Source organism: Gorilla gorilla, chromosome 3 (assembly GCF_029281585.2).
Source record: "Gorilla gorilla gorilla isolate KB3781 chromosome 3, NHGRI_mGorGor1-v2.1_pri, whole genome shotgun sequence".
Lineage (NCBI taxonomy): Eukaryota > Metazoa > Chordata > Mammalia > Primates > Hominidae > Gorilla > Gorilla gorilla.
The window spans coordinates 139639925-139658277 of NC_073227.2; the positions used below are offsets into that span (position 1 = coordinate 139639925).

Here is an 18353-nt window from a genome sequence, read left to right on the forward strand (position 1 = left end):
CAATATAAATGGTCCACAGGAAAAAAGGTTTCAATCTCAATAATCCATTTTTAAAGAAATTATTTTTATTATATATTTGATGGGTTATATCAGTGGCTGTGTAAGGAGACATCTCCTGCCAGGTGTTTTAAGCCCTTCTTATTGGCTCTGACCACCACTCCTACCTCACAGGATACTTCTTAATGGAGAGCAGTTTAATTCCAGGTCTTTGAATAAAGCCACCTTGACAGCTGCCACATTACACCTTACGGAAGACCATTCTCTCTTTTCTCCACTTTCCGCATGCCCAAGAGGGGTGTTTTTAAAGAAGAAACCACACAATTAGTTTATAAGGCTTTCAGAATTTATCTTTTTCCAAGAGGGAAGTGAATCCAAAGACAGATAAGGAAGAAAACTACTTTTAAAACGGGAATGAGTATGAAATTCAGTAAATCTTGCAGACAGTAAAGAAATGAATCAGGCACAGTGGGACTGGACTAGTATATTTTCTTTAATAACAGCATCAACATGTTATATGATTTTTCCTTTTTTTCTAACATTATATAAGTGAATCCCTTTAAATCTCAATAAGAAAGAGGCACCGACTATAGAAAGTTTTATAATGTGCTTATAGTTTTTCAAAATCATATAGAAAGCATGTAATAATGTTAAGATTCTGATATAATATGCATACATTTATAAGAAAACTTTTAGAGTAAATTTATGATTGCAATTGGGAATAATATACACAGATCTGATTACCATCTTGGTTACTGAGTTCCAAATAAAAAAAAAAATGACACTAAAACTATGGTGTTTAGAACTATACACAGTAGTTAGTAAAGAAGAAGCTCAAAAACAGTGCCCTCATATTTTGGAGCTAAGCTTATCATTGGAAGTAACCCACTAGTAAAATCAAATCAAAACAGACAAGATTAGCTTGTCACATGAAGGCAGAAAGAATCAAACAGAAAATCTAGTAAGTCTTGCCAATGTGAAAAACATGTAGCCCAGTTAATGTTACATACATCTACAAAAATCAATGTCTCAATCGATGGTGTACAGAAAGTCCAAAGTATTGTTTCAGAGGATTTCTAGGACTGTTTGAGGAAGATGATGCCTTGGGGCTTCCCAACCACTGAGTTGTGGACTGGTACCCGACCGTGGCTGGTTAGGAACCAGGCCACATAGCAGGAGGTGGTGAGTAGTGGGAGTGAGAATTACTGCCTGAGCTCCGCCTCCTGTCAGATCAGTGACAGCATTAGATTCTCATAGGAGCATGAGAACTGTACATGCGAGGGATCTCGGTTGCATGCTCCTTATGAGAATCTAATGCCTGATGATCTCAGGTGAAACAGTTTCATCCCGAAACTATTCCCATACTGACTACGTCTCCATTCCGCCCACCCCCCAACCCAACCCCTGGAAAAATTGTCTTCCACAAAATCAGTCCCTGGTGCCAAAAAAGTTGGGTACCACTGCCTTACTGGATGCCATAGGTAATTACAGTTCAGTGATAGTGGTTATCAAGATAGTCGGGCCAATACTTCTTTGTTAAATTATCTGCTCAAAATTTTTCCATTTATAATCTGGCTATCCATACAGAGTTTTCAAAAAATGAAGGAATATGATGGTCATCTTGACATAAGGAACTTGATCAGTGCCATAACACTGACTTAGGCATCAGAGATTTGGGTCAGGTACCTGGCTCCGCCCCTTACTGCTGTCACCTGCAGCAATCACACACATGTGTGATCAAGACAGGGTCATGGGACGTTTTTGGCTCTGAAAGGTTAAGGTCAAGATGAGGAAAATTCTGGCCTAAGAAATCCTGCCTAAATGGTCAGCTAAGCTATAAGGACTGAACTGAAACAGCACGGCCTCCATGACAAAAATGAGAAGCTGTTTTATAAAACCAAACCCTGGTATATATTTTACTGTTCTAACAAGAGAGGAAGGCTGCCGGGTCTGACCCACAGACCCTGACAGAGCAACAGATGAGAAAATGCACTCTGACCCAGATATCCAATGAAAGAGCAGGCTAGGGGACCAGGTAACCCACAGAAAGAGTTGTAGCAGCTGCAGCCCTGACAAGCTGGGGCTGCAGGCATTTATTTAGTACAGATTTAATGACAGAGGCCTTGAGTCAACACACTTGTGGGTAATTAACATGGTCACCCCTCATCCCCTTTTTATCTAACCTAAGCTTTTAGGCACCGGATAAGAGAATCTGGCTTCCTTCAGCCAAATCCTTTTCCGAAGCTTTTGGAAAACCTCCCAGCCTTCCAAGAAGGTTTGCATCTTTCCACAGTTTTTCCCACCACCCTGACTGATCTCCCACAGAAGGCAAAAAAGGCTGTCAATCAATGAATCAAATATTTACTTCCTAGTTTTTCAGATAATAAATAAGCACTTATTATATTCTGATAATTAATTAACTTTCTAATAACCATAACAGGTCAGCCGGGGTCCTTTTATTATTATCTCCGCAACTTGCAACTAAGGATCGTTAAAAGATATATGCAAAATGCTCAGTTTAACACCTAATTTATGCTACACCCAATTTTAAGCCAAGAGAAGGTTAGATTTATAATGGGATACAACACTCAAGCAACAGAAGTGGAAAAAATAAAGATTCTGAATTTCCTATCCACTAATTACTTTGTTATAACTGGAGAAATTTTTCTGGACACAGGCATAAATATTTAGTAGATTTAATTCTCTTAAGAATAAATTTGTTAAAATAAAAATTAAGAAAATATTTGATAGCTTTTCCATTTATTTTGGGTTTTAAATTGAGATAACCAGACAAATGACAGCAATTTTGGTGATTGCTGGATGATACAAACACCTGTGTAGCTAGGGCTGTACAGGCATTTTTATTTGGTTGACAGACAACTAGAACTGAAATCAGTTGCTGAATTTCAACCAATTTAAGTGAATTACTTGACCTACAAGCTATGTAACCTTAAATTTCTCAATGCAGCTGCCAGAAATCTATTTTCTAAATGCAACAACAGCTGGTTTTGAACAATACTGGAATATAGCAATTTTCAGTTATTCAAAAGTATTTTTCTCTTGCTAAAATTATAAACATTGAGAAAATAATTTTCAGATTTTTCTGAAAGACTACTATTTTCAAAGTGAAAAACAAACTTGAATATCATCTTTAGAAATTATTGCTAGCTTTTTTTTTAACCTAGAACAACACATATAATGATAGAGTGTAACCCTCACCTTCATTTTAGAAATAACTTAACCCTGCAGTGCCTGCAGGAACTTCAATATGTAGATAATTTCTAAATCACCAAACATATTGCTTGAAAACTACATCCTTCTAGGAAGAATAGACAAATGGGCCAATTAAGCCTGAGGTGAATAATACTTTAAACCTGTAAAGCTTTGTAAATAATTGAAAAACTGCTCATCACTTCAAATACTGTCATCAACATACAAAATAAATATAGACAATTCCATATGAGGTTAACTCAAAAAGGACCTTAACCTTTCAGGTGCAATTAGTATCTAAAGTTCATAGAATTGTTCTTGGCAGTTAACTCAGTTTCACTGGCAAATGACTCAGTTTCTTACTCATGGATTTAACTGAGAATGTTTACGAGTCCTCATTTTACTTTGTTCTGTCTAACTTACTCTCTCTCCAGTGCTGTGCAATCTTGTGTGGGCTCTGGATCCAGACTGCCTGGATTTAGTACTGGCACCATTCCCTCCTTACAACCTAATGAGATCCTGAGAAGCACAATAGAAACTCTCTAAGCCACAAATTCCCCCTTACAAAATGCTAACAATACCGATCATTTAGGTTGTGGATCCAGTAAACTTAGTTGACTTACACAAAGAACTTAAAACACGCTCGGTATACAGGAAGTGCTCAACAAATGTAGCTATTATTATTATCTGTATCCTCTTGTTTGGGCAAAAGAAATGTTGCTCTTTCATGCCTAGCCCTCTTCAAGGTCCAGAACTTCACTGTCTCGCATTGTTATTCTCTCACTGACTCCTGTGCCTCCGCCTTTGCCTAAGAACATTCTGCCTCTCTTGCTTGTGAGCAATGCCAGCTCACACATTCAAAACCTAACCAAACAATAAAAAACTTCACATGATTCGGGCAACATCCTTCATAGCTGCTCCTCCACTCTGTTTTACACAAAACATTACAATTTTTGAATAGTCTATATTCATTTCTTCCACCATTTACTTTTACCTTTTGCAGTTTCACTTCCCTGAAACTGCTTTCTCAATAATCACTTAATCAACGAATCCACAGCAGCTTTTTCACAATCCTCATATTTCTCATCCTTCCTACCACTGATGAGATCTCCTCCCTTTTTGAAACTGCTTTATTTTGCCTTCTGTGCCACTGCACTATCCTAAATCTTCCTCCTTGTTTAACTACCACTTCTCTACCTTCTTAGCTGTTTTCTTTTCCTGTTCCTTCCATCTAAGCCTATATTCACAGGAGTTCTGTTCTCAGTCTCCCTACCTCTCTGCACTCTCTCCCAATTGATGCACCCCTATGATTTCACTACCATGGGATGTTAACTCCCAAATCTCCACCTCTAGTTCTAAACACCACCACCTCATCGCTCGAGTCCTGCCTTTTCTGATTGCTGAAGATGTTCACTTGGTTGTTCAACCAGCACCTCAAACTTATCTTGTCCTAAATCAAACCTGCAGTTTCAGGGAAGTGAAACTGCAAAAGGTAAAAGTAAATGGTGGAAGAAATGAATATAGACTATTCAAAAATTATAATGTTTTGTGTAAAAGAGAGTGGAGGAGCAGCTATGAAGGGTGTTGCTTGAATCATGTGATTCTTAATATTCATCTTAATATTTCCACTTTTATGAATTAATGTCACCATCATTCTTTGAATTGCCAAGGTCAAAATATTTGGATCATCTTTCCTGTCTCAGCACAGTGTTCTGTGCACAATCTCTGGATGGTGAACTTGTATCCTCATTCTTTCACTGCATGGCAGTGACCTTGAGCAAGTCACTGGGCTTCTCCAGGCTTCAGTGCAGCCTTCATAACATAGTTATGAAGTTTACATGAGAAAACAGTTGTGCAGTTTACATGAGAAGATGTACGTAAGGGCACAAAGAGTTTAGCATGTGGCAAACTATGATGAGGATGACAGAAAAAGAATCTCAATGATCTGTTCACACTTTTCTCATTCCTTACATAACTGTTGTCACAACTCACATGGCCCTTACCTATGTCATCACAAATACATTTAAACACAGGAGGACAACCTAGGTTGTAAAGTGTTAAAGTGCCTCAAATTTTCATTAATCTCAACCAAGCCATTCCAAACCAAGACCTACAACATACATCTACTTACATATCCATGTGCTTTTCTCTCATTGTATGCTAAATAATGCAAAGAGAATTCAGGAACTGACCTTATTTGACCCCAATTTCAAATAGCATTTTATAAGCCATATGGTCAGAAATTAAAATCACTCTCAATTCTTGATAATACAGAGTAGGTATCAGTAACAAACTATAAATTGTTTTGTTATTACCCTAGCCAAACAACCACCTCGTGGTCCCCATTTCTCCAGGAACTAAAAGAAAAGTAAATTTAATTTTGGCCCCAAAAAGATGTAATGATTATAACAATTACTGGAAAACAAATATCAGAATCATACACTATATTACACAGTCAGTATAAGTTATTTAATGCCTTTTGCTTTGTATTATCAGTGACTTTGCATCCCTGCAAGAAAGCAGAGTTAATTAAACATTTTTATAAGTATCCATCTAAATATTTACCAAATTTGGTTAAATTAGGTGTCTGTAATTAGTAATTTTTAAAAAGAAAGAGGATAATTACCGCTAACGACTGTAGCTCTCTTGTTTCTTCCTCTGCTGCTGAAGCATGATACGACAGAACCTACAGGGTAGGAAAAGAAGTCCAGGTTACACAGGAGAGAACTACCACATGTAGACTAGAACTTCAAGCTTGGAATTCTGCTAAATCTTCTTGGAGAGATAATTAGACTCCTCAGAATGCCAAATCTTGTTTGCTGTTTTCTTCAACCGTGAAAAACCCAGATTTAGATTCCATTGCTTGTTTTGGAAAACAAAAAGTTATACTCCCTATGTTTAAAGAAAACTCTTGTAACTTCCAGTCTGACATTATTGCTATAACAAACACATTATTTATAAGCCAGCCTAGAAATAACTTTTGGCTCAAACTTGGCAGAAAATTTATTTATTTTTTTTTTTAAGACAATATTGACTTTAGCTATTTTTGCTTGTGTACAGAATTAAAGAGAAAATCTCTGCATAATCTGACATTTTGATGTTAATATTTGGAAAGAAAGTAGTCTACAAGTGGCTCTCAGATGAGGCCTGTAACCATTCTAGAATTCACACAGAAAAACTGGATGCCTGGGACACAGTCATGCAGATTTAAGGATCCCTTTACACTCCTACAATTTAAGAGCTGAGAAGAGAGTAGTGCTGGCCTGTAAAGCCATCCATTGACAGTTGGGGACGCTGAGCCTCAGGGAGTCTCATGATTTGGCTGTAAGCTCACACCTAGTGAGAGGACAAGGAGATTTAGGACCCAGCTTTCAATTCCTAACCTATACACATTCCATTACTTAGTAGAGTTAAAAAATCAGGCTTATTAACTTAATTTCCATTTTCAAAAGCAATAATTTCTAATTACAAGTTGAAACATTTTTGAGTTTGAGATTTTTGGATTTGGACTGCTCAACCATTAAGTATAATGCACATGTTCCAAAAATCTGAAAAAAAATGCAAAATACAAAACGCTTCTGGTCTCAAGCATTTCATGTAAGGGTTACCCAAACTGCAATGGGATTTTTTTTTAAACATTCTTTTAAACCAAGGTAGTGGTTGTATTTAAAGTATCTATCATGCTTTGAAAGCATATTTTTTTAAAGTTCATTTTTGACAGAGACAACACAGATTTACAAAAAAAAACCCAAAAGCTTAAAAAGCATTGATGAAAAGGTAGCTCATTTTCAAACTTTAAATGGTGAGTAAAGTAATTCAGCAACCCAAACCAGTATTTCTTGAACCAGTCTTTAAAATTTTAAGTAATTAAAAATTTAAAGCCAAATGATACATATTTGTACTATCTTATGATTTAGAACTGTTACCATACTGCACTACATTGCATCTTTCTTGCCATTTGAACCATTAATCACTAGGAAACCTCAAGAAACTCACAGCTGCTCTCTCCTGCACGTGTGAAATTGATGGGTCATGGCTATAACCTGTTGCTACTGAGACTACAGTGGTGGTTCCCCAAGAAAAGCTAATACTGTGTCCATGAGTTAGACTAATATTAACAAGTGCAGTGCAACATGGATACATGAATAAAGAAATGACACAATACATTCTAAGTTAAAAAAATTTTATCACACACAAAAGATAAAAATAACAACTTACACATGGGGCATAAGGATTAACTTTGTTAATACATGTAAGCATTAGAATACAATTGAAACATCTGATAAATTTAGTTACTTTTATTGTCATCATTATTTTATTGTTATTAGAATGATCACAACTTCCAGGTCAAAATAATTCACTGTCTTTTGAAGACCTGAGGGGTTTGTGCCCTTGGCTTTTGTCCAATGGTCTCATAAAGAAAGGACCATTTTTTTCAAAGTTATATCTATGATCATAGAAATGACTACACATATGACCTGAAATCAAAAACTTTTTATACTAGGTAAAAGCCTAATTATCCATATATTTAACTGAAAGAGAGCTACAAAGATAGAAATAAGTCTCCATCAGGAAAATATTCAGAGATTCTGAACAAAGTAATACAATGTCTGGGATTGCTTCAAACTAAGCCAGTGGGAGGGGAAGGGAAGTGCAGAGGAGTGCGGTGGGAATGGATGGAGTGATAATGGTCATGGGTTGATAATTACTGAATGGATGATGAGTATGTGAGGGCTTATTAAGCTGTTCTGTCTACTTCTGTATATGCTTGAAACTTTCCATAATAAAACATTTAAAAAAGAAATAACTTCTAATTGATAGCTGACTTAGATTCAATTTTTCAATGAAAAACCATGAAACTGAAAAAATTAGATTAAAAATTATATTTATATATTTTATAATAAACACATATATATAGATATATGTATATATGTGTATCTGTATATTTAAAGCTATTTGTACACATATGTACATGTGTATATGCACCTAATTGAAACTATATTTGAAATATATATTTGTGTGTATATGTGTACATACATATTTGAAACAGATTTCCACTGGTTTATAATTCAAAGTCTTTTATATAATACTGTAGCAAACCTATTAGTATAATATATTCAGCATAGAAAGTAAAGGGTACCATCTGGTATATTTTATATAATATATGTCTCTCTAGCTCTTTAGGTTAGTTATGTACTTAAGAGAGATTGAGGGAAATGTTATTATATCCCAAACACTGATTTTCTCTAATTTCAACTAGATAAGAAATCTCCATGTTACATCAATTGAATAATTTCAAGACAGTTAGTGAAACATATATAGAAAGGACTGACCCTGTTGGAGTCGGCTGGTCCTTTGTGAGAAAGAGTGTTCCTCGGTCAGTCCCTGGGAGCCAGTGGTTTCTTCACTCGCTACCTGCACATTCAGAGTCACCTGGGGGAGCTTGGTAGTCATACAGATTCCCAGCTTCTACCCAAGACTTGCTGAATCAGAACTTTCAGAAGTAGGGTATATAAATTTATAGTTTGAAATAGTTTCTCAGATGATTCCAGGAGTTAAAACTCTTCCTGCTTTTCGTTGATTTTATTTTTTCTTTTCCTCACTTCTAATTCTCTTAAGAGTGCCTAGGGTTTCTGTTTTTTGTTTGTTTGTTTATTTTTAATTTTTTTCCACAACTGTTCTCACGGAAAGATGGGGAGGCTCAGGCAATGGGAAAGAGACAGATAATTGGCAGTAGTCATCTGTGTCAATGGATTATTAAAGTCAATATTGCTTTCTGCAGAAAAAGCAAAGGCATAAAGGGATAAACATCCTGAGTTGTGGTTTGGTTATATGACATTTGACAAGTTTCTTAAATATTCTGAGTCTTAGTTTCTTTCATTCTTTAGTTGAGGATAATAAGGATCTCATCATCTAAATCACATAATTTTGGTGAGGACACAATGACAGAACACACACACACCATGAGTGATTATGAGGGAAAGGTAAAAGATGAGGGTTTGGCCGTACAGTGTGAGAGGTCCCTAAACTTCACCCACCTCCAATGTGACCATTTGCTTGGCCATGGCTCTCTCCACTGCTTCATACATCTGTGTGTTCTGGATCCCCAAGCCACAAAAGATGACAAAAGCTTCCAGAAACTGTTCGTCATTTCGGTTGAAAGGCTTAACCTTGCCAGTATTCTCCTCCATCTTATTAACAAGTTGGCAAACCCCTATAACAATCCGAGAAATTGAGCAAATGTTATTGTTGATTATCATAGTTTTTGTGGACTTTAACACACACACGCAAAGATTGTCTTACACTTTTCTCTTAGGAATGCTTAGTATGTCGAAATAAGCAAATTAACCCCCACAAATATAAGCTAGAGAAGTAAACAGAATTTATATGAGAACTAGTTTCATGTAGTTCAAAATGTACATTGCTGGCGTTCAAAAAATCCTAGAGTACTATTTTCTTCCAGACTCGGTCACGAATTTTAGATCAGTTGAGTCCCCAAAGACAATTTGTCCTTTGGAAGCTAATTGGATTTTTGTACACTTGCCAAGAGAACGATTTTGATGCACATCAGAATTTTGGGTCAAACAGATCTCCTTTCCTTACTGAGAAACCAGAAGTTAAATACACACACACACACACACACACACACACACGGTTACATACAAAATAGAATGCAGAAAGGAGGCAACTGACATAAGCAGTCTCAAATTTCACATCTACACCTCTGTATCCAACAGAATCAAATTTGCAGAAAACTTTTGATTCTGCAAATAATTATGCAAATAAAAATGACTACTTAGAAATAAAAGTTAAACACATAGTCCATAAAAACGGAAGATTACATCAACATTAGGATAAATCTTTACTGAACTGGTTGTTCTATGAGTTTCTGAGCCTAGTGGTCTCTGTGAGGAGTGACCTCACAGAGGTCACTTTGATGACCCAGCCTACCTCTGTGTAAACAAAGTGTTGTTAAAGTCCTTATCACTTCTGTCTCTGAGTATATAATAACAAACTTCTACCATGTGCCCACTGTGGGATAGGCATTGTGCTAAATACTTTGGTAGACACATGATCTCCAGTCTTCACAATTTATTCTGTGAGGTAGATGTGACTATTCTCATTTTACAGATGAGGAAACTGAATCTCAGAAAGTTACATCGTTTGCTCAAAGCCACTTAGCTGGTATGTGTAGGTCTAAAATTCAATCCCCAGCTCAGCCTGCCACAAGGGCCACTCTCAACTGCCATATTACCTGTCAGATCATTGCTATCAGTGCCCTGGTTGCATCTTGCTTGCCCACACCTTTGCTCATGCTTTTCCACAGGTCTGCACTGCTCCCCATTGCCTTCCCTCCCGCCTCACCAGTTGATCCCTATACCTCCTTCACAGTGACCTCCAGGAGGCCTCTAACTTACAGGTGAGGCAGGCATTTTTCTATTCCCTTAACATGACCAGTTGGTGTATCGTGGTAAATTTTATTTCTCTCTCTCTTCCTAGACTGTCAGTATCTTGGGCTTAGAGTTTTATTTATTTTTTTCAGCTCCACTTCAGCTGGCAAAATGCCTAGCATATAGTAGGAACTAAAAAAATGTTTTCCGAATTAATGAAAGAATGTAGAATTGCAGCTCTGACTGTAACTAGTTTCCCATGAAGACTATAATAGTCTATTATCCTTTATTTTTCCTGGAGCACAAAAGGATTTCATAGAGTCTGGAAGACGGTTGCACATTAAGCCCCTTTACCACCATCAATGTTCACTTTCTTTACTTTTCATACTATAAATGATCTGGACTCTCCTTTTTGCTCTTTTTGTTTGTTTATCTACTTTAAACAGTAAAGACATCTACATGCTTATCTATTTGCAATAGTGCTGCAGAAGTTACTTTATCAATTATTCCATAGTCAAGGGAAACTTTAAACAAGATATAATGAATTTGGACACTGCAAGTAAAAGCCATATACTAAATGGCAATCAGCGTTCATTATCTTAAATGTATATATCCTGTGTGTGGCAAAAAACAAGAACAAAAAGCAAAAAACAAACCAAGGGTTATGTCCTTCAACCTTTGTGAATCCCCAAAATATAAATATGGAACTGTTTATACAGGCTTCTGTCTCCTAAATCTTATTTTCTTGAGAGTCACGTTTCATGCCCTTATCCTCACATCACAATGGAATTGCCTTTCAGTTTTACTAAAGATTTCTCCTACTTGATAGCCTTTTTCACAAACAAGATTTTAAAAATTACTTCATAAGAATTACTACACGTATAGCAAGAGAAATACAACACAGAGGGGTTGAGATGTGAATACCAGGCAATCTGCGAGGCTTATGACCTAGCTAAGTATCTCTCCAGTACAGCAGTTCAAATCTATGCCTTGGTCAAAATTCACTGAATGAATATATTAAGAGTCATTAAATTATACCTTTGGAATTACCTGCAAGTCCTTTAAATGGAATGTTATGTGTAGAAATATCAAGGTTCTGCTATAACAAATACAGCTCAGAGCAGAACAACTAAAGTATATCCATGTTATGATCTACCATTATAGATATAGATCTATAGGCACAGAGTTAAGCTCTGGGGAAAACAACAACAACAACAACAGCAACAAAAACGGGTACTGAAGACAAATCGTCCATCTAGGCATATAAATTAATTATCTTTTTGAAAGTGAAATGAGCAGCCATATTTAAATAGCATTCATGATAATCCCGTTGATCTCTTTACACTCTTCGGAAAGTTTAATTCTATCAAGCAAAAATACCCATGTAAAAACAAAAAGTTATAAAGAAAAAGAGGGCTTATAACAAACAGGGTTCCCTGTTTAAGAAAACTAAAAACCTGGGCACATTTACAGATAGAGTGTTCACAACTTCTTCCTTAATGATCTGAAAGATTAAGGAGTACAATAATGAAATTTAAAACTGAAATTTGAGATGCCACATTACTCATAAACCATACAAACTCAGAATAATTTATATTTAAAAATGAAATGTTTAATGCAAAACCAAAAATAAAAGAGAACCATTCAGCAAAAACCCATTAATAAGTGCAATCACAAAATAAAACAACATTCAAAAATGTATTAGGGGGAACCAAGAAGTAGTGAAGTTAGCAAACTATCAGTGTTACCTAATATTATTATAGAGTTCATAAAGTACTCAGAATGTGGTCATCACAGTAGGTCTGAGAGTTGGTTAGCATTGAAGGCACCTCTGGAAATTATGCTGAAGGGACTAGATGGCTTCTAAAATTAAACAGTTATATTTTCTTTTCCATAATTCTTGGGATCGGATGTTGTTACCAACCACAGTCTTCCTCCTGGCTCTTTGGCAGAACAGGGGGTCAATGCTTATACCCTGCTTGCAGTCTTATGTCCTCTCTACCACATAACATGGACTCCAAAATTAGCATCCTGCCTTATTAAAATGTAAAACGAACCTTTATCACCTATCTTGCAAATACTTTTGTTTCTGCACTTTTCATTTGTCAATCATCTTAATTTGGAGAGGCTTTTGCTGTATAAAAGATTTAATTTTTTAAGAAGCCAAAATAATTATCCTTACAATATTCAATTATAGTGCCTTGCTTTTAAAAGAGGCTTCCTCATTTTAATATTATATATAAACCTATATTTTCCCTAGTACTTTTATAGATGTATTACATTTAATCTTATAATCCCACTTAATTTTTCCCCTAACTGCTATTGGAGTCTTATAACATCTGAAGAGTTACCCATTCTTTGATGATCTGAATTGTCACCATATACTAAATTCATATTTGTTTCAACTATTACATACTTTTTCCACATTTTAATATTTTTGAAATAAGTATGCATGTTATGATCAATAGCTTGACATAGTAAATTGAAATCATATTTTACTTTCTTGGAGATACATAAAATGGTATCTTTCATTCAAAAGTATCTTACTTAAAAATAATGAAATACACCCTACTCTGTTACATACAGTAACACAATTATATATGCCAGACTATGGGTCTACATTTAGACTTTCTGTTCTGTTTCATCAATCTTGGCATGTCTTTTAGCACCTATACCATACTTTTAATTATTTTACTTTTATATCATTTTAATTTCTGAATTAAATCTAAATTTAATTTCTGAAAGGGCAATAACCATCAGCTATGATTCTTTTTACACCTCCAGTTGTAAGTCTTACCAATGTTTGTAAATGTTGATCAGGAACAACCTCCCCACCCCCACCTAAGTCTCACAAGGATAATAAAATTGATGCAAATCTAATCTGGGGAGACTTGATATCTCGTAAACTAGATTTTAATCATTTCAGAAATGTATTCACTTCTTAATGATTTTTAAGTCACTCAGAATTTTGTAGCTTTCCTCATATAGATGGCATATATTTCTGGCCAAGTTTATTCTTTGTTACTGTAGTAAATGGTTTTATTTTTTTCCATTGTTTTCTAACAAATTTGTCTTGGCATATATTAAAATTATTTCTCTTTAATAATTTGATAATTAGGCTTCTTATAAAACTCTTACTAGACAGGTACTTTCAGCTAATTCTTTTTGGGTTTTCCATTTAACACTAATATAATTTGTAAGTTATTTTATTTTGCCTCCTTTTTTTCTGTGTCTTATCTTATTTCAACCTTGCCTCCCTTCTAATTGCTTTGGTTAGAATTTCTTTGGGCAATAGTTGTTTTTTTTTTTTTTTTTAAATAACAAATTCTTTCTCAGTTACTCCCATGAACAATTCTAAAATCCTCTTGAGTTAGTATTGGTTATTACCAATTTTTATAGAAATTCTCCATTTCATCAAATGTTAATTCCTATTTGCTACACTGTAATATCAAGTATCTTTTAAAATGTCTTTGGTATCTGTAGTTACCTTCCCTCTCTCATTACTATTTGTGTTTCTCTCTTAATATCCTCATTATCTGTTGGAGGTTCATCTATTATTATTGTGTTTGCCCATTATCTCTTATTTCTTCTCATTTCATAAGTTTATTTTTTCAATTTTTTCTTCTACTTTCTTTCTTCTCATGTATATACTTATTTGGGGAAGGCAACAGAGTGAGAAAGAGAAAGGTGCTGTTTTTCTAATTTCTACGGTTGAATGCTTAGTTAAAATTTTTTCATTATTTCTTAATAATAATAAAATATTTAAAGCTACATAATTTCCTCTGAGTATAGCTTTGACCATGTACCTTCAGTTTTTATGTTATGTTAATAGAACAATTACTTTTCTAAAATGCTGTAATTTAATTATGACTTTTGATTTCTTCTTTGTCATTTAGGAGAATGTGTTTCAGGTTCTGAGTTTTTTCCTTCCAATTTATCTTTTTATTATATATTAACAGTTTTAATGCACTGTGATCTACGAAAGTGGCCAACAATTCTGCTTTTCAGAAACGACTGACTTTATGTTGCATATCACCAATATTTGATTTCTGACATATATTTTAGAATAATTTATATTTTTAAATTCTGAAACATGAAAGTAAAGCTATATATGTCAATTAAATCCACTTAATTTTTTATCAATTCTAATGTTTATTTTTTCCTATAATTTAACACTGACAAGTATATTTCAGGCCCACTGTGATGATCACTTTGTCCATTTCTCCGTGTATTTTTAACAGCTTTAGTTTTTGTATGTCAATGATGCTATTTAGTTTATTAGCATTCACAGCAATTACATTTTCCTCTATGAGTTTAATTTTACTCAATGAAAGGTGATTCTTTACATTATGTTTTACCATAAATTCTACTTTGTTTGATAGAAATATTGTTATCCCTATTCAATTTTTGCCCATGTTGTATAAAATGTGTCTTTACAAATGACGTATACTTCACAGGTTCCAGGAATTCCTTAGTGTTTCTGATCCACTAAAGACTACTTCTCTGTTTTCTAGTGCTACTAAAAAGTTTTCCTTATTTTTGTCTTTCTTCAGTCAATTATTAAATCTGTAATCTTTACATTGTTTTTATTATATAGATCTTCACTTCTGTAATTCTAAACTATATCTTAATTCTATTTTTTTCTAGTTTTCTTCCACCTATTACTGCCCTTTCACCCTACAGTCTTATTTCCTTGTGCTCATTATAACTAAGCATAATTTACAATTCTCTAACTGGGAAAAAACCTGGATACTTTAAGTAATACAAGCAATGTATACCATGGAAGACAATGTACAATTATAAACAAATGAATAGTGATATTGCCAAGTGATAAAATTTAATATGAAAAGTACAATGAAGTAGTAGTCAAACTTAAGCTAATATAACATTAGAATACTTATTTATGCCTTGGAATTCTACTGCAACACACAGATGAGCAGCTTATCTCTCCATGTATTCACCTATTTAAAGGTCCACCCCTGAGTAATTTATTAAATAAAGCCAAAATAAATTAACAGAGTAAGATAAGATGACGTGGTAGTGACAATCAATGATTCAAAAATTTATTAAGGCCTACTCAAAAAAACTCTGCAGGCATGCAGGTCTCCCAAATTTTATTGATAGAAAGGAACTAAAATAAGGTGCCATTTGGAGCATCAGAATGATGTAGGTGTTTAGCCAGTTCAAACAGGCTAACAGAACGAGTTTGAAAGTGTAAGATACTTAGAAAATTCATTGTGGAAGTAAAAAACAAACATTCTTACAGTGTACATGAGAAGGGATTAAGATAGTAACCAGTTGACAAATACATATTTCTTTCTCATATTTCTCTGTCAAACAATGTGTGGTACAGCACTGTAATTTTTATTTTTATGCTTTTATTTATTAACAAGGAGATGAAAAAGTAAGCTATTTAAAGTGGAGATGTTCTAAGTATCTTTTTTTAAAATAAATTTTCAATGGGAATAGGACTAGTTTCTGCAAAATTTATCCTGAAATTGATATGTAAAAAATAGGCATAAAAATGTCTGGTAAATATAATATTGGAAAAAGGCATTTAGCATAATAAGCAGGGAAAATAATTAGTTAAAATAAATGAACGTTCAATGAGAAATATATTTCCTTAAAAGTACTGGAAGCAAAGTAGTGGAAACACTGTGTATTAGCCAGAGCACTAAGAAAACATTTGATACGAAACAATACCTCAGGGAATAAATGTGATGGGACAGCAGGCCCCATACTGGTCTAATGTCTATAATTCCATCTAAATGTCAGTAATGGAAAAAAATGAGAAGAAGGAAGAAGATTACAAACAACACATGTGTCCGTCTGTCTTTCTGCATGTAACTCTATAGGGATTCTCTATTAGAATTACATAATAGTGGAATCTGGTCTATGACATGTAAGACAAATTATCCACAACCATGACATTTTCCATGCTACAACTGTAGGTACATAAGTATAGTCCAGAAATCAAATTCTTAGTTTTGTCACCCTTGTAAAGCAGCAGGAACACTGGAAATTTTCCCCCTTATATTTGGGATCTACTTGAGAACCTCCCTTCACCCCACACAAAACCCGACTAAAGAAATCATTTCTTTTCCTTTCTTTTTATTTACGAAGAATTTTTCTCTCCAAAATCTACATTTGCCTACTTTTGGCTCTGTCATCAAGTAGGGTGATACAAAATGTATGCCAAGAAAAGTCTGATTGTTTCATTTTTTATTTTTTTCTTACTTGTCTGACACAGTGACAGGATCACAGAATGTGAATTTTGAACAGATCTGAAAAGTTATTAAGTTCAACTCCACAGAGGTGAGTAATGTGCCCATAAGTGTGGTTGAAGATGAGTGGCGCTAACACAATGCTGTGTGTCCGACCCCCAGTCCAGCACTCTTTCCATGTCGTCTAACTCGCTCTCATTTACCTTCACATAAAGTGACAAAGGGGCCTGATGCGTAACTTCCTCCAGCCACTCCCCATCCCCAGTTATTATTCCAAAGAAATGCTGCTGGGGAAAGATGAAGATGTGACTTGATGGGGCAAGCTGCCACTCTGCCTGCCTTCCTTCCTATGATAACTTACTAGTAAATAATGCATTCCTTCTGGAATTTAATTTCACATTTTCAAAGGCCAAAGACAGCTTGTAGTAAATCTTTATACTTACAAAAAAGCATTTTAAACAGCATAACATTTATAATATAGTTTTCCCCTTTACCTCCCTAAGAAATAAAATTTTATAACATTTACTTGGTATCATATTGTAAGGCACCCTTGGCAGTTTTCTTTTATTGCTTATGTTAGAGATCTGATCAGTGACAATCTTTAAAAAAGATCTCACAGATTCATTAGCCTCCACTTTTTTCTCTGAGAACTGTAGAAGAGTTGACTCAACAGCCCAGCAGGGGGTTGGCATGCTGGTTTCTAAGTGGCTTTAATGCACAATTCAACAGGGTCAGGAGCTGACCCTCAACCTTTTAGCTTAGGCACTAGATTAGCATACTGAAGACTGCTGGGGTGGAGTCACAGTAACTAAGTTGACAAGACTGATTTATAAAACCAAAATAGTATCAGTGTTCAAAAAGAAACAGATCTGTCCCAGAAACAGAAGTATAAGCACCTGCAGCTCCAGCCCATTGCCTCAATTCCAGTTCATACAATAAGAAACAACTGTCAGGGCAACCAGTATATTTGAGAGGACATGAATAATGCATTCTCTTTCCATGAGCTAACCTACACTGGAAAAGAAAGTAATCAGTACAAGTTGGATTGGTGGGTCTGGAATCAGAACAAGGGAAATCAGAGTCAGAGAATGTTGAATTGTGCTAAGCTGATGTATTCCTTTCACAATAAGGATGCATTCTAGGCAGAGGGACTGGGAATTGGAAAGATATTACTGGCTATAATCTGATGCATCCATTGCACCTAGTGAAGGCTCACCATATGGTCAGAATACTCGATGCACACTGATACAACTCTCTACATCCATCTCTGTGTTAGGGACAAATGTTACTTTACTCTTGCACAGAACTTGGACAGTCACTTTTAATATCTGTCTTTTCTTTTTCTATTTTCATTACTGATACCTTCTGCCCCTTCTTTCTGACTAAAACTCTCATTCAATAAAATTATAGTCAAATCTTGCAATTGGAAAAGTATTCAGACTTTTAAAGTTATATTTATATATCTAAATGTTGCTCCATTAGGGTTTTAATTCTAAATTTAACCTTTAAAAAGTTATCATATTTTATTTAT

The 18353-nt window shown here is 34.8% G+C and overlaps 1 protein-coding gene across 3 annotated transcripts in view; it reads right to left on the minus strand.

The window, feature by feature from the left end:
* PDE5A (phosphodiesterase 5A) overlaps positions 1–18353 on the minus strand; it is a 136273-nt gene that overhangs the window by 38758 nt on the left and 79162 nt on the right. For all 3 annotated transcript variants that reach the window (XM_004040328.5, XM_004040329.5, XM_031010214.3), the window contains exons 10-11: positions 9246–9421; positions 5834–5893 (exon numbers count right to left, since the gene is read on the minus strand). In XM_004040328.5, the coding sequence (XP_004040376.1) occupies positions 5834–5893; positions 9246–9421 (236 nt within the window). The remainder of the gene's footprint in view (positions 1–5833; positions 5894–9245; positions 9422–18353) is intronic.